Source organism: Chiloscyllium plagiosum, chromosome 1 (assembly GCF_004010195.1).
Source record: "Chiloscyllium plagiosum isolate BGI_BamShark_2017 chromosome 1, ASM401019v2, whole genome shotgun sequence".
NCBI lineage: Eukaryota > Metazoa > Chordata > Chondrichthyes > Orectolobiformes > Hemiscylliidae > Chiloscyllium > Chiloscyllium plagiosum.
In genome coordinates this window covers 145041346-145062522 of record NC_057710.1, presented here as the reverse complement: position 1 = coordinate 145062522, position 21177 = coordinate 145041346, and the positions used below count along the sequence as shown (strand labels likewise).

The 21177-nt window shown below is 41.5% G+C and overlaps 1 protein-coding gene across 3 annotated transcripts in view; it reads left to right on the top strand.

Annotated features, from left to right (window-relative positions):
* Window positions 1-21177, top strand: part of fstl5 (follistatin-like 5) — a 534185-nt gene that overhangs the window by 276357 nt on the left and 236651 nt on the right. For all 3 annotated transcript variants that reach the window (XM_043698761.1, XM_043698740.1, XM_043698750.1), the window contains exon 5: window positions 2625-2821. In XM_043698761.1, the coding sequence (XP_043554696.1) occupies window positions 2625-2821 (197 nt within the window). The remainder of the gene's footprint in view (window positions 1-2624; window positions 2822-21177) is intronic.

Below are 21177 nucleotides of genomic sequence, written 5' to 3'. Positions count from 1 at the left end.
ATTCCTCTGTCAACATTTCTCCATTGTCATCTAGCTGCATGGGAGTGCTCTCAACTCGTACCATTCATACCTTCCTAAGTGTAGCCAGAGATTCACTTGAAATAGCTTCTCTCTGCACTTGCACCCTTACGTCTAGTCTCTCAAACCCCTCCTATTTATCAACATCACCAGAAATCACAGCATTAGTTGTTTTATGAGCAGTAAAGGCAACCAACTTCACTTAACCACCACCTCTCTGAACGGCAGCATAGACTCATGGAGTTATAGAGATATACAGCAGGGTAACAGACCCTTCAGTCCAACTCGTCCTTGCTGACCAGATTTCCTACATAAATCTAGTCCCATTTGCCAGCATCATCCCTTGAAATATCCCTCCAAACGCTTCCTATTCATATATCCATCCAGATGCCTTTTAAGTGTTGTAATTGTACCAGCCTCTACCATTTCATCTGGCAGCTCATTCCATTCATATCCCACCCTCTGCATGAAAATGTTGACCGTTAACTCTTTTCCCTCTTATCTGAATCCTATGTGGTCTAGTTTTGAACTCCTCCACCCCAGGAAAAAGACCTTGCCTATTTATCCTAGCCATGCCCCATGATTTTATAAAGCTCTATAAAGCCCTTAAACCCAGATGCTCCAGTAACAATAGCCCCAGACTATTCACTCTTTCCCTGAAGCTCAAACTATCCAACCTTAGCAACATCCTTGTAAATCTTTTCTGAACTCTTTAAAATTTTACAACATCCTTTCTGTAGAAGGGAGGCCAGAATTGCATGCAATACTCCAAAAGTGGCCAAACCAATGTCCTGTACAGTTACAACATGACCTCCCAACTCCTGTACTCAATGCACTGACCAATAAAGACAACCATACCAAATGCCTTTTTCATTATCCTACCTACCTGCGACTCCACTTTCAAGGAACTATGAACCTGTAGTCCAAAGTCCCTTTATTCAGCAACACTCCCAAAATCTTACCATTAAGTGCATAAGTCCTCCATTAATTTGCCTTTCCAAACTAGAGCACCTCACATTTATTTAAATTAAAGTTTTCAGCCCATTGGCCCATCTGATCAAGATCTTATTGTATTCTGAGGTAACTTTCTTCGCTGTCCACTATACCTCCAATTTTGGTGTGATCTGCAAATGTACTAACTATACCTCCTATATTCATATTCAAATCATTTATGTAAATGACAAAAAGCAGTGGACCCAGCACCGATCCTTGTGGCGCTACACTGGTCACAGGCCTCCAGTCTGAAAACCAACCCTCCACCGCCATCCTCTGTCTTCTACCTTTGAGCCCGTTCTGTATCCAAATGGTTAGTTCTCCCTGTATTCCGTGTGATCTAGCCTTGCTAATTAGTCTCCCATGGGGAATCTTGCTGAATGCCTTACTGAAGTCCACATGGGCCGCATCAACTGCTTTGCTCTCATCAGTCCTCTTTGTTACTTCTTTAAAAACTCAATCAAGTTAAGGAGACATGATTTCCCACAAAGCCATGTTGACTATCCCTAATCAGTCCTTGCCTTTCCAAATACATGTACATCCTGTCCCTCAGGGTTCCCTGCAATAGCTTGCCCACCACTGATGTTAGGCTCACAGGTCTATAGTTCCCTGGCTTTTCTTTACCACTTTTCTTAAACAGTGGCACCACGTTTGCCAAGCTCCATTCTTCAGGTACCTCACCTGTGACTATCGACAATACAAATATCTCAGCAATAGACCCAGCAATTACTTCCCTCACTTCCCACAGAGTTCTAGGGTACACCTGATCAGGTCCCCAGTATTTATCCACCTTTATGCATTTTAGGATGTCCAGCACCACCTCCTGTGTAATATGGAGATTTTTCAAGATGCCACTATTTATTTCCCCAAGTTCTCTATCTTCCATATCCTTCTCCATACTAAACACTAATGCAAAATACTCATTTAGTATCTCCCCCAACTCCTGCAGTTGCACATGTAGGCTGCCTTGCTGATATTTGAGGGGCCCTATTCTGTCCCCAGTTACCCTTTTGTCCTGAATATATTTGTAGAACCACTTTTGGATTCACATTACCCTATTTGCCAAAGCTATTTCATGTCCCCTTTTTGCCCTCCTGATTTCCCTCTAAAGTGCCTTTATGCTCTTTTCTTTCTTTCGACCAAAACCTCAATTTCTCTGGTCATCCAGCACTCCCTACAGGTCCCTGGCACTGTGAGACAGCTGTGCTAACCACTGAACCAATTGATTAGCATACTTGCATTAAATTCACTTTTAAGAGCATAGAACCTTACAGCTCAGTACAGGCCCTTCGGCCCTCAATGTTGCGCCGACCTGTGAAACGATTCTGAAGCCCATCTAACCTGATGAAAAATAATCTTAATCGGAAACATTAACTCTGTTTCTGCCCACACATTCCTCCTGACCAGCTGAGTATTCCCACCATGTTTTGTTTTATCTGCTTTTCTGTCAAATTCATTATTTTAGGGGGATACAGTAATAGTTAATGCGAAACGTATGAACCATTTTTATGTCATTAAAGAAAGCATAACCTCTAGCTGCATTTTTATTTTGACTTTGTGGCATTCTTTGGAAGTGAACATTTCCTGAACTCCAGTGTTTATTTTTATTCCAGGGGACAAATGCAAATTGATTGAATACAGCAAACTGAAAAACATGCTTCTAGATCTCCAGAATCAAAAATACATCCGACAACGAAATAACAAAGAGAATGAAGACAAAATGTCTCTCAAAAAGATGTTGGTAGATAACATGTTTAAATATTTTGATTCAAACGAAGATGGGTATGTTGACAGCAATGAATTGGCTCAGGTAGGTGGAGTGTCAAAGAGAATAAAATCCTTAATCAATATTGTAAGAATTCACAAGTGTGAATTTAAAGGCATATGGCAGACAGTATTCTCAATTCTCAACTTAGATCTGTTATAAATTTACTATTCCTCGAGAATTCAGTCTGAATCACAAAGTAATGGTGAATCTCAGCAGTAAAATGCTACAATCTCCACCATTGAAACGATCCCTCCATAGTTTGACATACACACTGGGAAAATAACACTATTTTCCAGTAACAAAAGATTTGATTTTAAGGATGACACTTCAAAAAAATATTCGGGAGCTCAGTTAGGTCTTTGCACCATATGCATTTTTAATTGTGCTGTGGATCTTTCTATGTCTGTTTTGAGCTATTCTCCTTTTACTGTTAACGATCACTCATTGCGAACTAGAATTCCAGTCAAAGATTTATTTGTCGGTCACTGCTGCAAATTCAGTCCTTCCTGCATTTCAAACAACTTACCCCCTCCCAATTCTTAATCAATAATTCGGAAATTATGGAAGTTCTTTGGGTTAAATCCTGACAAACCATTGATTGGTCTTGTTCCATGTTAACTCTTATTAGCAATAGCAAGAGACTATTGCTTCCCCCTTTGACCCTGTTGCCTTTCAGTGTCTGTAAGTGATGATACACTATTTAATGTTTGTAGGGGCTAATCACATTAACATGTAACTGCCACCTGTCATTTATTTTGGTCACTACAGATCAATATTATACTCCACAAAACTCAGCTAGCAGCCAAAGCTGGCTGCCCTGGGCACTACCTAAACCATTCTGAAGGTTCGTTAATAAAATTGCAAATGGGAATTATTGAAAGGATCTACTTTCATAGCTTCTGTCATGTTGGTACAGATAATGCTGAGATTTTGTTGGTGTTACACAATATGGCCTTGGATTTTTCAATGACCCGCCAGTTACTATTCCAGTGGGATTGTTCAAGGAGACCTTGCAAAGGAATTTCCTGCAAAGCTGAAGATTCTGCTGTTCAGTTCCCCTTTCAGAACCATCTGTAGGTCTCCATTTAATCTAGAGGATTCAGAGGGGTCTGATAAACTGAGGTAAATAGTTACCGAGGAATGTTAAAAATCATACAATACCAGGTCATAGTCCAACAGGTTTAGTTGGAAGCACTAGCTTTCGGAGCGACGCTCCTTCATCAGGTGGTAAAGGATGGCGCTCCGAAAGCTAGTGTGCTTCCAATTAAACCTGTTGGACTATAACCTGGTGTTGTGTGATTTTAAACTTTGTACACCCCAGTCCAACACCGGCATCTTCAAATCATGAGGAATGTTAGACTGTGAAAAACATAATGTAACCCTTGACCCTACGCTTATCATAAACTCAAGACACGTGCACACAACATGTGTCCCCAACCCTAGAATTTGATCTTAGTTCACCTTCTCCTGCTTCCTCTCCTCAAGATTGCCACTGTTGGAAAATTTGGACAATGATGGAATATAATCTCCTTTGCTGTCCAGTACAATATGGCAACAGTTCAAATGTTTCTGGATTGAGATGCATTGGGTCCTAGTTATGGTTGTAATCTTTTGTGAAGGCATAAGACCACAAGAGCATAAGAGATAGGAACAGAAATTAGGCCATTCAGCCCATCGAGTCTGCTCCACCATTCAATCATGGCTGATAAGTTTCTCAACCCCATTCTCCTCCTTTCTCCCCATAACCCTTGATCCCTTTGATATTCAAGAACCTATCTATCTCAGTCTTAAATACACTCAATGACCTGGCCTCCACAGCCTTCTGTGGCAATGAATTCCATAGATTCACCACTGTCTGGCTGAAGATGTTTATCCTTATCTCTGTTCTAAAATGTCTTCCTTTTACTCTTAGGCAATTCCTCCGGGTCCTAGTCTCTCCTACCAATGGAAACATCTGCACAATATCCATTCTGTCCAGGCCATTCAGTTTTCTGTAAGATTCAGTTAGATTCCCCCCACCCCATCCTTCCAAACTCCATCGAGTATAGACCCAGAGTCCTCAAACGTTCCTCATATGTTAAGCTTTTCATTCCTGGGACCATTCTCGTGAACCTTCTCTGAACATGCTCCAGGGCCAGTAAATCCTTCCTGAGATATGGCGTCCAAAACTGCACACAACACTCCAAATGTGGTTTGACCAGAGCCTTATTGAGTCTTAAAGCTGCACTCCTGCTTTTATATTCAAGTCCTCTCAAAATAAATGCCATCCATTTGACTTCCTAACTACTGACTCAACTTGCAAGTTAACCTTGAGAGATTCCTGGACGGGAACTCCTAAATCTCTTTGCACTTCAGACTTCCAAATTTTCTTCCCATTTAGAAAATAGTCCATGTCTCTGTTCTTCCTGACAAAGTGCATGACCTCACACTTTCCCACGTTGCCTTCCATCTGCCCCTTCTTTGCCCACTATCCTAATGTGTCCAAATCCTTTTGCAGCCTCCCTGCCTCCTCAGTGCTACCTGTCCCTCTACCTATTTTTGTATCAGCTGCAAACTTGGCCAGAATGCCCTCAGTTCCTTCATCTAGATTGTTAATATATAAAATGAAAAGTTATGGTCCCAACACTGAGCTTTGCGGAACACCACTTGTCACCGGCTGCTATCCTGAGAAAGACCCTTTTTCCCCTACCCTGTGCTTTCTGCCAGACAGCCAGGCCTCTATCCATACTAACACGTTGCCTCTGACACCATGAGCCCTTATCTTACTCAGTAGTCTCCTGTACTGCACCCTGACAAAGGCTTTCATGAAGTCCAGGTAGACAACATCCATTGGCTCCCCTTGGTCTAACCTGCTCTTTACTTCCTCTAAAAATTTTAGCAGATTTGTCAGGCATGACCTTCCCTTGATGAAACCATGCTGACATTGCCCTAGTTTACCAGGCACTTCCAAGTATTCAGAAATCTCATTCTTCATAATGGATTCCAGGATCTTACCCACGACCAGGATTAGGCTAATTGGTCTGTAATTTTCCATCTTTTGCCTTACTCCCTATTTAAATAGGAATCTCAGATTAGTGATTTCCCAGTCCTCTGGGACCCTCCCTGACTCTAGCATTGCCTGAACAATTGCCAGTAACATCTCCACTATCTCTTCAGCTATCTCCTTTAGACCTCTGAGGTGTAGTCCCTCTGGTCCAGGTGATTTATCCACCTCCAGGCCATTCAGTTTTTCTAGCACCATCTCCTTGGTGATGGCCACCATACTCAGCTCTGCCCCCTTACTCTCTTGAGATTTTAGGAAATTACTCATGTCTTCCACCGTGAAGACTGATGCAAAGAAATCATTCCTCAGCCATTTCCTTGTTCCCTACTATAATCTCTCCAGCATCATTTTCCAATAGCCCAAAGTCTAGTTTTACCTGTTGTTTGCCCTTAATATATCGAACGAAACTCATACAGTCCTCCTTTATATTACTGGCTAGCTTACCCTCATATTTAATCTTCTCCTTCCTTATGTCTTTCTTTGTTGCCCCCTGTTGCTCTTTGTAAGCTTCCCAATCCTCTGATTTCCCACTGCCCTTTACCTAGATTCACCACTCTCTGGCTGAAGATGTTTCTCCTTATCTCTGTTCTAAAATGTCTTCCTTTTACTCTTAGGCAATTCCTCCGGGTCCTAGTCTCTCCTACTAATGGAAACATCTGCACAATATCCATTCTGTCCAGGCCATTCAGTTTTCTGTAAGATTCAGTTAGATTCCACACCCCCCCCCACCCCATCCTTCTAAACTCCATCGAGTATAGACCCAGAGTCCTCAAACGTTCCTCATATGTTAAGCTTTTTATTCCTGGGATCATTCTCGTGAACCTCCTCTGAACATGCTCCAGGGCCAGTAAATCCTTCCTGAGATATGGGGTCCAAAACTGCACACAATACTCCAAATGTGGTCTGACCAGAACCTTATTGAGTCTTAAAGCTGGATCCCTGCTTTTATATTTAAGTCCTCTCAAAATAAATGCCATCCATTTGACTTCCTAACTACTGACTCAACTTGCAAGATAACCTTGAGAGGATCCTAGACGGGAACTCCTAAATCTCTTTGCACTTCAGACTTCCGAATTTTCTTCCCATTTAGAAAATAGTCCATGCCTCTGTTCTTCCTGACAAAGGAGTGGCGCTCCGAAAGCTAGTGCTTCCAATTAAACCCTGTTGGAGTATAACCTGGTGTTGTGTGATTTTTAACTTTGGTCACCCCAGTCCAACACCGGCATCTCCAAATCATGAGGAATGTTAGACTTTCCCACGTTGCCTTCCATCTGCCCCTTCTTTGCCCACTATTCTAATGTGTCCAAATCCTTTTGCAGCCTCTATGCCTCCTCAGTGTTACCTGTCCCTCTACCTATCTTTGTATCAGCTGCAAACTTGGCCAGAATACTCTCAGTTCCTTCATCTAGATTGTTAATATATAAAATGAAAAGTTATGGTCTCAACACTGAGCCTTGCGGAACACCACTTGCCACCGGCTGCCATCCTGACATCCTGGATGTCATGACTAGCTGCGATGAAAATGTGCTGAACCATGGCGCTTGGCAGGCCAAACAGTTTTTTTGGACTGTCACTCTTGAAAAACGCATCTATCCCTGCGTAAACTGCATGTGCCCCCTGACTACCCATCTGTATGGTTAGTCTGCACTTAACTCACATCTGTCTTTCATAGAGTCCTGGCTGGCATAGAGTTCTGGAGCATAGAACCATCCTTTCATTGTTTTACTTATTGAACTCAGCATTTAGAATAATTCAGGAACCTATAGATCCAAACCCAATTGTGCTTTGCATATGATTATTAGTTCTGTTCATGACAAGTCAGCAGCCAAGCAGGATCATTGTCCCATACTGGTGGTTCATGAGAAATGGGTACAAAGATGTTATTTTTTGTTAATTGGGCATGTGAGTCTCTCATGTACCAGTACTTGCAGTTAACTGTGAACAGGGATAAGTTGCCCATCCAATCTAAAGCAGGTTGGACACTGTGAAACCACAACACAGTCCCGAGTGTTATACTAAACCACAGCAACTAACGCTGATTCTAGAAAAAACATGGCTCCTTGGAGAAGAATAGTTACAAATAAATCTGGTGACCTGTAGGATAATTCCCAATAAAATGCTAAATACCATATACAAAAGAAAACCACAGAAAAATCTGAAATAATCAATAAATGCTGCTGGAAATGCTCAGTGGGTCGAGCAAATCTATAAAGAGACAAACAGTAAAATTTCCAGTCAATCAGCATGACGGCGCAATGGTCAGCACTGCTGCCTCCCAACACAGGGGACCCGAGTTCAATTCCAACCTTGGGTAACTTCAAATTTCCTCTGGGTGCTCCAGTTTCCTTCCATAGTCTAAAAGTGTGAAGTTAATGCAGATTGACCATGCTAAAGAGTCATATAGTATCCAGGGACAGGGATGTAGTGGTTCTGGAGGGGAGGATCATTGGATTTCAATGAGCTGACTGGCTCCTTTCCACCCTGTGAGGATTCTGTGAACAGCATCTCGTCTTTTGCTTGGGGTCCCTGCAGTGTTGAGGGCTGAACATTGAGCCTGATCATGTTCTTCCATTTTTTTCTTACTTACCCCCTCATCCTGACCCTGCCATGACATGGGTTGCTTCTCTTCTGTCCTGATTTAGTCCAAATAATTCTCTTTTCTGTCTGCCCCTTTCATATATCCCTCTGTCTGGGCTCCAGCTCCACCTATCCACTCACCTTGTTCCAGTTCTGCCTTCACCCCTTCTCTTTCATCGCACAACAATGGTAAGGTCCCCTAGCCCTCACTTTCAACACAGCCAGCCCATTTTCAACTACTCATAGCCCCTATTATCATCTATCTATCTTCTCTTCTAGTTTGCTATCAAAAAATTCCTTTATCTGCCAGCCTTTGTTCCTGTATCTCTCTGGGCTCCATTTGCACCTATCCATTTAATCCCCCCACCCTGGGGGGGGCATAAATACCACATATCTACCCATTCCTAGCTGCTAGCAGTTCTGAAGAAAGGTCACTGGACTGGAAATGTTAACTCTGTTTTCTCTCCACAGTTGCTGCCAAACCTGTTGAGTTTCTCCATCATTTTTTGCGTTTGTTAACTAAAGTGAATGTTTGTTGTCAAGTGAGTGAGACTAACGAATTGATAATGGAGCACAGAGAAAGGGTGAATATCTTCATTGTGGCATACTTTGAAAAATGCCTGACAGTCACAAAGTGGAAAGGAAAGAGGAAATTAAAACAATCAATTGAAATGATCCGAGATTATCCCAGGGTCTTAAAAGAATCATTACCTGTCAACAGTTCGTCACCCCCAAAAAAATGCCTGGAGCATAGCCTAGTCATAACAAATGCCCTATTGTAAAAAAAAAACGCTAAAAGGACTATAGATGATGTAAATCAGAGACAAAATAGAAATTATTGGAAAAGCATCTTGGGAGAGAAAAGGAGTTAATGTTTTGGATCGAGTGACCATTCCTCAGAACTGCCCTATTCTATCAGAGGGACAAATACAAGACCCTATGGAAGCACCCTCACTTTGGAAATTAACACCTGCTTGATGACATCTTTGTCCAAGTCAGGGATTTCATGGATGTTCAGATTAACTGCATCATGAGAGAGGTTAATCACTGCTGGACTAATGATCTTGATCAGCCTGAATATTTTCTTCAACACAATCACCTGTGAGATTTAGGTTCCCCCAGATCTTCATCTAAACTTGGGTTTCCTGTCAGCAAGACATCATCTTCCACCCAACTATTCTATTTCAGAGTTGGAAGTTCACCTTTTAGGTATTAGAGGTGAAAGGATAATTCAAAGATGCAAAATAGTTAAACCAAGAAAGAGGAATAAAAACAGAAGAGCAAATCATGCAAGTTTGTGACAATACTATTGGCATTAAGCGGTGTACCTTTTTTGATGAAGAAAGCTTGAGACAGAGATGTCGAGCAGTCTGTTCTAAACCAATAAAGTGAACAACTTGTGAGGCTTTGGGTTTTAGAGTCATAGAGATGTACAGCACGGAAACAGACCCTTTGGTCCAACCCATCCATGCCGACCAGATATCCCAACCCAAACTAGTCCCACCTGCCAGTACCCGGCCCATATCCCTCCAAACCCTTCCTATTCATATACCCATCCAGATGCCTTTTAAATGTTGTAATTGTACCAGCCTCCACCACTTCCTCTGGCAGCTCATTCCATATACGTACCACCCTCTGTGTGAAAACATTGCTCCTTAGGATCCTTTTATATCTTTCCCCTCTCACCCTAAACCTATGCCCTCTAGTTCTGTTGGACTCCCCAACCCCAGGGAAAAGACTTTGTCCATTTATCCTATCCATGTCCCTCATGATTTTATACATTTTCTATAAGGTCACCCGTCAGTCTCCACACTCCAAGGAAAAGAACCCCAGCCCATTCAGCCTCTCCCTATAGCTCAAATCCTCCAACCCTGGCAACATTCTTGTAAATCTTTTCTGAACCCTTTCAAGTTTCATAACATCTTTCCGATAGGAAGGAGACCAGAATTGCAATATTCCAAGAGTGGCCTAACCAATGTCCTGGACAGCTGCGACATAACCTCCCAACTCTTGCACTCAATACTCTGACCAATAAAGGAAAGCATACCAAATGCCTTCTTCACTATCCTATCTACCTGCGACTCTAGTTTCAAGGAGCTATGAACCTACACTCCAAGGTCGCTTTGTTCAGCAACACTCCCTAGGACTTTATCATTAAGTGTATAAATCCTGCTCTGATTTACTTTATCAAACTGCAGTACCTCGTATTTATCTAAATGTCTGCCTCCCCTCAGCCCATTGGCCCGTCTGATCAAGATCCCATTGTAATCTTGAGGTAACCTTCTTCAATGTCCACTGCACCTCCAATATTGGTGTCATCTGCAAACTTACTAACTATACTTCCTATTGTCCAAATCCAAATCACTTGGATTTGGACAATAGGAAAAGTGACAAAAAAGTAGTGGGCCCAGCACCGATCCTTGTGCACTCCACTGGTCACTGGCCTCCAGTCAGAAAAGCAACCCTCCACCATCACCCTCTATCTTCTACCTTTGAGCCAGTTCTGTATCCAAATGGCTAGTTCTCCTTGTATTCCATGAGATCTAACCTTGCTAACCAGTCTCCCATGGGAAACCTTGTCGAATGCCTTACTGAGGTCCATATAGATCACATCCACCGCTCTGCCCTCATCAATCCTCTTTGTTATTTCTTTAAAAAATCTCAATCAAGTTTGTAAGACATGATTTCCCATGCACAAAGCCATGTTGACTATTCCCTAATCAGTCCTTGCCTTTCCAAGTACGTGTAAATCCTGTCCCTCAGGATTCCCTCCAACAACTTGCCCACCACCGACGTCAGGCTCACCGGTCTATAATTCCCTGACTTTTCCTAATCACCTTTCTTAAATAGTGGTACCATGTTAGCCAACCTCCAGTCTTTTAGCACCTCACCTGTGACTATTAATGATACAAATATCTCAGCAAGAGACCCAGCAATCACTTCCCTAGCTTCCCACAGAGTTCTAAGGTACACCTGATCAGGTCCTGGGGATTTATCCACTTTCATGCGTTTCAAGACATCCAGCACTTCCTCCTCTGTAATATGGTCATTTTTCAAGATGTCACCATCTATTTCCCAACAATCTATATCATCCATGCCCTTCTCCACAGTGAACACTGATGCAAAATACCCGTTTAGTATCTCCCCCATCTCCTGCGGCTCCACACAAAGGCCGCCTTGCTAATCTTTGAAGGGCCCTACTCGCTCCCTAGTTTCCCTTTTGTCCTTAATGTGTTTGTAAACACCCTTTGAATTCTCCTTAACCCTATTTGCCAAAGCTATTTCATGTCCCCTTTTTGCTCTCCTTATTTCCCTCTTAAGTATACACCTACTGCCTTTATACTCTTCTAAGGATTGTCTTGATTTCTCCTGTCTATGTCTGTCATATGCTTCCTTCTTTTTCTTCACCAAACCCTCAATTTCTCTCATCATCCAGCATTCCCTATACCTTATTCACCTTTCCTTTCACCCTGACAGGAATATACTGTCTTTGGACTCTAGTTATCTTATTTCTGAAGGTTTCCCATTTCACAACCGTCCTTTACCTGCGAACATCTGCCCCCAATCAGCTTTTGAAAGTTCTTGCCTAATACCATCAAAATTAGCCTTCCTACAATTTTGAACTTCAACATATTTTTTTACGTTGGAACAATAGAAGCAGCATGAAGGAGTGGTGTCAAGAATCCCACAGAACGAGGATTTTAGTGAAACATTCAGCAATTTCTGGGGTCTCGAAGTTTGAAGTGGAAGCTCTTATTCCTCTCTCTGCTACAGCTAGCACCTTGGGTTCTTGTCCTGCTGTTAGAATTGCATGTGAGGCTATTTACTGAATTTGCTTTTGCCTTAAATGCATTTACAGGATGTTACTACATTGGAACAGTCACTGTTTAGTAAATAAATACTCTATTTGTCTTTTGGTGTTCCTTAGATTTACGTTATTCCAATTCTTCTTTCTTTTGTTTGCATTTTAGTGATAATGCTCGAACAAAGTGTATTTTGCTTCAAGCCCAATAGTTTGAATAATTGAATTCCATCTGTAATACAGTGCAAGACACTTACTTTTTAAAATGAGAAAAAGTTGGAGTTGAGGCTATATTTGGTATGATCAATAAGAAACAGGGGGCTTTTGTTGGGATTAAAATTTCTAATTCCTGGCTGGGTTTATAGCTATTGGACTTAAAGATAGTGAGTGGTGAGTGCTGGTGTTCTCTTTCTATGTGTTGAATTCGGTTGGTTGAAATGAAGTGTGCTATGTGTAATAATGGCTCTTTCAGAGGCTAAGAGTTTATTCTGTTTGGACAAGGTCATTTGGGGCAGTTCACAGATGTCCATAAGGCTTAACTTTTAAAACTGGCAGACCAGCTGGAATTGGTGTTGCCTTTGTCTGTGCAATAAGCACCAATTGCAGCAATAATTCAACATTTATAATTACAATAAACGTCATCAGAGTGATTGAAAATGGCTACAATTCAATGAAGCAGCTTGAATTGGAGGCCATAGCAAGGGAAAAAGGGAAGCATATGCAAAAGAAAGAGAGATAATTGCAGCAGAGAAAAAGAGCAAAAGAACTAAAACAGCTTGCACATAGAGTCATAGAGATGTACAGCATGGAAACAGACCGATTGGTCCAACCCGTCCATGCTGACCAGATATCCCAACCTAATCTGGTCCCATCTGCCAGCGCCCGGCCCATATCCCTCCAAACCCTTCATATTCATATACCCATCCAAATGTCTTTTAAATGTTGCAATTGTGCTAGCCTCCACCACTTCCTCTGGCAACTCATTCCATACACACACCACACTCTGAGTGAAAAGGTTGCCCCGTAGGGCTCTTTTATGTCTTTCCCCTGTCACCCTAAATCTATCCGCTTTAGTTCTGGACTCTCCCACCCCAGAAAAAAGACTTTGTCTATTTATTCAATCTACGCCCTCATGATTTTATAAGCCTCGATAAGGTCATCCTTCAGCCTCTGACACTCCAGGGAAAACAGCCCCCAACCTGTTCAACTTCTCCCGATAGCTCAAATCCTCCAACCCTGGCAACATCCTTATAAATCTTTTCTGAACCTTTTCAAGTTTCACAAATCTTTCCAATAGGAAGGAGACCGAAATTGCATGCAATATTCCAACAGAGTTCCCCCTGTATTCCATGAGATCTAAAGTTGTTCACCAGTCTCCCATGGGGAACCTTGTTGAACGCCTTACTGAAGGCCATTTAGATCACATGTACTGCTCTTCCCATATCACTCCTCTTTGTTACTTCAACAAAAAACTCAATCAAGTTTGTGAGACATAATTTCCCACGCACAAAGACATGCTGACTATTCCTAATCAGTCCTTGCCTTTCCAAATACATGTACATCCTGTCCCTCAGGATTCCCTCCAACAACTTCCCCACCACCGACATCAGGCTCACTGGCTTATAGTTCCCTGACTTGTCTTTACCATCTTTCTTAAATAGTGGCACCACATTAGCCAACGCCCAGTTTTCTGGCACCTCACCTGTGACTATTGATGATATAATTATCTGAGTAAGAGGCCCAGCAATCACTTCCCTAGCTTCCCACAGAGTTCTAGTGTACACCTGATTCAGTTCCAGGGGATTTATCCAATGTTATGTGTTTCAAGACATCCAGCACTTCCTCCTCTTTAATATGGACATTTTTCAAGATGTCCCCATTTATTTCCCTACATTCTATATAATCCATGTCCTTTTCCACAGTAAATACTGATGCAAAATACTTGGTTAGTATCTCCCCCATCTCCCGCGGCTCCACACAAAGGACACCTTTGAGGGGCCCTATTCTCTCCCTAATTACCCTTTTGTCCTTAATGTTTTTGGAAAACCATTTGGATTCTCTTTAACTCTATTTGCCAAAGCTATCTCATGTCCCCGTTTTGCCCTCCTGATTTCCCTCTTAAGCGTACCCCTACTGCCTTTATACTCTTCTAGGGATTCACTCAAGCTATCCTGTCTGTACCTTGCATATGCTTCCTTCTTTTTCTTAACCAAACCCTCAATTTCTTTAGTCATCCAGCATTCTCTAGACCTACCAGCCTTCCCTTTTACCCTGACAGGAATATACTTTCTCTGGATTCTTGTTTGCCTTATTTCCCAAACGTAGGTCAGGTTTTGCACCTTCTCTAGTAGGTACATCCACATACTGAATCAGAAAATATTCTGGTACACACTTAACAAATTCCTCTCCATCTAAACCCTTAACACTATGGCAGTCCCAGTCTATATTTGGAAAGTTAAAATCCCCTACCATAACTACCCTATTATTCTTACAGATAGCTGAGATCTCCTTACAAATTTGTTTCTCAATTTCCCTCTGACTATTGGGGCATCAATAATACAATCCAAATAAGGTGATCATCCCTTTCTTATTTCTCAGTTCCACCCAAATAACTTCCCTGGATGTATTTCTGGGAATATCCTCCCTCAGCACAGCTGTAATGCTATCCCTTATCAAAAATGCCACTCCCCCTCCTCTTTTGCCTCCCTTTCTATCCTTCCCGTAGCATTTGTATCCTGAAACATTAAGCTGCCAATCCTGTCCATCCCTGAGCCATGTTTCTGTAATTGCTACGATATCCCAGTCCCATGTTCCTAACCATGCCCTGAGTTCATCTGCCTTCCCTGTTAGACCTCTTGCATTTAGATAAATGCAGTTTAATTTATCAGTCCTATCTTGTTCTCTGCTTTATCCCTGCCTGCCCTGGATGTTTGACGCACCTTTGTTCTCAACTGTATCAGTCTCAGATTTAAATCTTTCCTCACCATCTCCCTGGGTCCCACCCCTCCACCTTACTAGTGTAAATCCTCCTGAGCAGTTCTAGCAAATCTCCCTGCCAGTATATTAGTCCCCTTCCAATTTAGGTGCAATCCATCCTGCTTGTACAGGTCAATTCTTCCCAAAACAGCTTCCAATGATCCGAAAATGTGAATCTTTCTCCCGTACACCAGCTCCTCAGCCATGCATTCATCTGCTCTATTCTCCTATTCCTGCCCTCACTAGCTCGTAGCACTGGGAGTAATTTCGGTATTACTACTCTTGAGGACTTCCTTTTTAAATTCCTGCCTAACTCTCTAATCTCCCTTCAGAATCTCATCGTTTTCCCTTCCTATGTCGTTGATTCCAATGTGTACAATGACCTCCTGCTGGCCCCTCTCCCCCGTGAGAACATTCTGCACCCTTTCTGAGACATCCTTGATCCTGGCACCAGGGAAGCAACACACCATTCTGACTTTTCATTGCTGACCACAGAAACGTCCATCTGAACCACGGACTAGAGAGTCCCCTAAGACAATCGATTGCTTTGAACCTTACGTACTCCTCGTTGCATTAGAGCCAGTCTCAATACCAGAAACTTGGCTGTTTGTGCTACATTCCCCTAAGAATCCATCACACGCTACATTTTCCAAAACAGCATACTTGTTTGAAATGGAGATAGACACAGAAGACTCCTGCACTACCTGCCTACCTCTGTTACGTTGCCTGAAGTTAACCCATCTATGTGACTGTATCTGAGACTTCCCCCCCTTCCTACAATTGCCATCCATCACATCGCCTTGCTCTTGTGAATTCCTCATTGCCTCTAACTGTCTGTCCAACCGATCCATTCAATCTAATAGGATTCACAACCAACGGCATTTATTGCAGAAATAATCCTGTTACCCATAAACTCTCTCTAAATTCCCACATCCAACAAGAAGAGCATATCACTCTACTAAGGGCCATTTTTGCTTCTTTCAATCTGCAGACCCAGAAAATGGCACTGCCTTATTCCTCTGAAAAACACTGCTCCAGGTTAAATTAATACTTATGACTTATATTTTAGGTTTAACCAAGAGACATAGCTCAATAAAACATATAATCAGGAAAGAACCCACTCTATTCACTAATGCAGACTTATTTTAAGGCCGCACTTAAAATCCACTTATCTGCTTCTGTGCTGTGACTGCTCCCAAGCAGGTTCCTCCAAGATCATTTGTGAAGTTCACTGTTTTTTGACTTTCCCAGATGCACTCCGATGTCCAGCGATACATGAATTCAACAGCAAAGGCAGTATCAGCTAACTCTGTCAGTTAGCCATGAAAAGAAAATAAAACTGTTTGAATTACAATTGAAAACTGAAGAAAAGTAGAATGAGAAAATAGCTCAAGCAGAAGAAATAGTAAAGGAAACAAAGAACAGGTCAGAAGAAAGGGTGAAAGATCGAATTTTTGAACTTTGGAGGTTGGAATTCAAAGTCGATTTCAAATGGCAGAAATTGAGGTAAAATGTTAGAGTAGTGATGAGGACAGTGATGGAGAGCAATCGTGCTGTAGCCAAAGGCCTAGTGGGGATATGTTTAAATGTGTCCAACTGCTGCCTAAATTCAACAAGAAGGACATCAAAGTCTTTTTCATTTCATTTGAGAAAGTGGCTAAACAAATGAAATGTCCTTTGATCATGTGGGTACTGTTGATGCAAACAAAGTTGGTAGATAGAGCTAGTGAGGTATTTGTATCACTGTCAGAGGAGGTTTTTTTTTGGGGGGGGGTTATGACAAGGTAAAAATAAAACAATTTTAAGTGCATAGAAACCAGTGTCAGATACAGAGTTTGAAAGGTTCAAGCAAAGTGACTTTGATAAGTGGATAAAAGCATAAACAATAGATCAGACATATGATGCTGTTATAGATATGATTAATTTGGAGGAGATAAAACATTCACTTCCTGAAGTCTTAAGGACTAATGTGGAAGGGCAAAGAGTTAAGGTTGCAAGAATAGGAGCAGAAATACAGATGGCTCTTAAATCAACGTTTAGCTTGTGACATCAATTTCAATCCATGAGAGATAGAAATTGGAGAAAAGAGAAATCCTCAGGTGGTAAGGCAAAAGTCGATCTTAATGAAGATAGAAAAGACAGCTTACCACAGGTTTAAAAGAATTGCCCATGAGGGGAAAAGAGAAGTAAAAAAGCTCAGGTGTTTTCTCTGTAATACAGTAAGACACATGAAGTTGCAGCGTTGGTAGTTTAAGAATAGTACTGGGAAAACAAAAATGGTATGTAAGATAAGTCAATGAGGCTTATTAATGTGGTAAAGGAGATCCCAGTGGAAGCTAAGAATCTACAGCCTGGTCAGAGGTTAGTTGAAATGAAAATGCCAGACCTGTTTAAAGAATTTACTTGTGTGGGCAAGATTTACTCATGTATGCCAAGAGGACCAGGTAAAGAAATTAAAATTTTAAGAGATGTAGGTGCAAGGCAAACTTTAATGGTGAAAAATATAATTCAGAAGGAATATTGCAGTGATGGATAGCAATCACATCATTGTCAAAGGCCTGATGGGGATTTGTTTAAATATGTCCAAGTGCTGCCTACATTCGACAAGAAGGACATAGAAGTCTTTTTCATTTCATTTGACAAAGTGGCTAACAAATGAAATGGCTGGTGATCTTGTGAGTATTGTTGATCCAAACAAAGTTGGTATGAAGAACGTTCCAGCCATACTTCAATGACTAATCGATGAAGTCATTTCCTGATTATCTAATTGTGTAGTGTAGATCGACAACCTGGTGATGTTTAGTCATACACGGAAGGAACATTTGAAATATCTATCCACATTGTTCAATTGACCTCAGGAGGCGGGCTCGATGATCAACCTGTCAAAGAGTAAGTTTGCAGCCGCTCAATTGATGTTTCTGGATAATTTAATTGGACATGGATGAACAGCCCCATATGATGTGAAAACAAAGGTCATTGGGGAGTTTCCCATACCACTGACAAAGGGAATTCCTATGATTCCTAGCACTGTGTGGTTGTTATCAAAAGTTTGCATTGAATTTTAACAGTGTGGTTGATCTGTTGACTGACCTATTGAAGCAGTGCAAAAACTTTCAGTGGATGGAAGAGTGTCAGAAGGCACTTCATAACTTGAAAGTTGTGTTAACCACTGCCCCAGTGTTAGCCACACCTAAATATACACCTGATGAAGGAGCGTTGCTCCGAAAGCTAGTGTGCTTCCAATTAAACCTGTTGGACTATAAGTTGTGTTGTGTGATTTTTAACTAACTATACAAAGCCATTCAAGTTGGCACTTGATGCAAATGGTGCGGTTGTTGGTGTTGTACTCCTGCAAGGTGAGAAGGACACCACTGATGCAACAGTCAAGATTCTTCTTTCTCAGGCAGCTTGGGAAACTTGGAAAGCCATAAGGATCCTCACCAACTTCTACAGATGTATCGTTGAGAGCATAATGTCTGGGTTCATAACAGTCTGTATGGCAACTGCTCTACCTTGCACTGTAGGAAACTACAGAAGGTGGTGTACACAGACCAGACTGTCATGGAAGCCAACTTTCCCTCCATGAATGCCATCTACATGGCTTGCTGCTGTGTAAGGGCTGCCAACATCATCAAAGACCATCCCACCCGATAATCTCCTACAACCTCTTCCGTCAGGCAGAAGATACAGAAGCTTGAACACATGCACCAGCAGATTCGGGAACAGCTTCTTCCTGGCTGTTATTAGACTGATGAATGGATGATCTAGCCTCAATAAGCAATGTAACCTGTATTCCTTTGTCTAAACCTTTTGATCTGTGCATCCTTGCTTACAATGATCTGCCTCTACTGCTCATAAACAAAGCCTTTCACTCAGTTCTGCTGTGGTGCGTGTTTCTTCAATGCAAATTAGCTTTAACACGACTGAAGAAATTAGGCCGTTATTTGTAGAATACTAACTTTCCTTACCTGCAGTGGCTATAATGCATTTTCAGCCTCGTTAGTTTAAATGGCGTAGCTATTATGCTATTTTCTTAAAATGCACGATCGCATGTGAACAGAACTGCTGCGTTATATCAGAACTGATTGATTGAAAGATTGTATTTTAATGCAATAAATCAATCAGTCTGGCAAAATTTCAATAATCATGTTGCCAATAATGTGGCTAATATATTTGTATATACTGAATAACAACCCCTTAAAGTTTTTCAAAAGATTTAAGGTCAACAATTTCAGACTATTTAGATGGAATTTATTAGTGCAGCTATTCAATTTGAAAACTGTATAGGTGGCAAGACAAGAGACTATAATCACCTATGCATTGCACAGCTTTGATAGTGAGGATGGAGGCATTTGGTGGTGTGAAGAAACAGACTGAAGTAGATTGGAGTATTGAATGTTTGCATGCTTAGAGTCAACGCAAGATAAATTTATTGAAGTGTACTAATAGAGTAAAACTAAAGGTTGTTAAAAATGTGGACATACTTGTATATTGAAGGCTCTTTTATAAGGGGGGAGGTGTGACAATACCTTGGATCTAAGAGGTGTATTTTGTCCTTTTTTTTATGGAGAGAGGTTGAGACAGCGTGGTCTATTTTAAGCCAATAAACAAATTGTGAAGCCTTTTTTTAAAAGATGAAACCTGAAGGGGTAAGGTCAAGCTCTCACAGAACCTGGAGCTTAGCTTAACTTTTAGCAGTTGTTGAGGTCTTGAAGATGGATGTGGAAGCTGTTATTCATCTCTCTGCTACTGCTTGGGTTTCTCTTCCTCCTGCTGGATTTTCATGTGAGACAATCTATTGCCTGTATTTATGTGTGTTTATGGGATGTTACTATATTGGAACAGTTGCTCTTTAGTAATTATATAACCTATTATTCTGTTCAGTTTTCCAAAAGAGTTAATTCTTCTTTCTTTTGTTTGTATTTTAACTTTAGCATAAGAATAACATCTGTTTTGCTTCAAGCCTGGTAGTTTGACCAATGGGATTGAATCCAGAACAAAGTGCCCTACACTTGCCTTTAAATATAGGAAAGATTTAGGGTCCTAGAGCTTCATAGAGATGTACAGCATGGAACCAAACCATTTGATCCAACTGGCCCATGTAGACCAGATAATATATATTAATCCAGTCCCAATTGCCAACATTTGCCCCAAATCCCTCTAAACACTTCATTTTCATGTACCCATCCAGATGCCTTTTAACTGTTGCAATATTTTCAACCTACATCACTCCATAAATGATTTTGATGTGAACATTTGAGGTATGGTTAATAGGTTTGCAGATGACACCAGAATTCGGGTTTAGTGGCTAGCGAAGAAGATTACTTCAGATTACAACGGGATCTTGATCAGATGGGCCACTGGACTGAGGAGTGGTAGAAGGAGTTTAATTTAGATAAATGTGAGGTCCTGCAGTTTGGAAAGGCAAATCAGGGCAGGATTTATAGATTTAATGGTAGGGTCCTGGAGAGTTTTGGTGTGCAGGTTCATGGTTCCTTGAAAGTAGAGTCCCAGATAGACAGGATAGTGAAGATGACATTTGGTAGACAATAGACAATAGACAATAGGTTCAGGAATAGGCCATTCTGCCCTTCAAGCCTGCACCACCATTCAATATGATCATGGCTGATCATCCTCAATCAGTATCCTGTTCCTGCCTTATCTCCATAACCCTTGATTCCACAATACTTGAGAACTCTATCCAACTCTTTCTTAAATGAATCCAGAGACTGGATTCCACACAGCCACCACTCTCTGGCTGAAGACGTGTCTCCTCATCTCTGTCCTAAATGGTCTACCCCGTATTTTTAAGCTGTGTCCTCTGGTTCGGCACTCACCCATCAGCGGAATCTTGTTTCCTGCTGCCAGAGTGTCCAATCCTTTAATAATCTTATATGTCTCAATCAGATCCCCTCTCAGTCTTCTAAACTCATGGGTATACAAGCCCAGTCGCTCCAGTCTTTCAGTGTAAGGTAACCCCGCCATTCCAGGAATTGACCT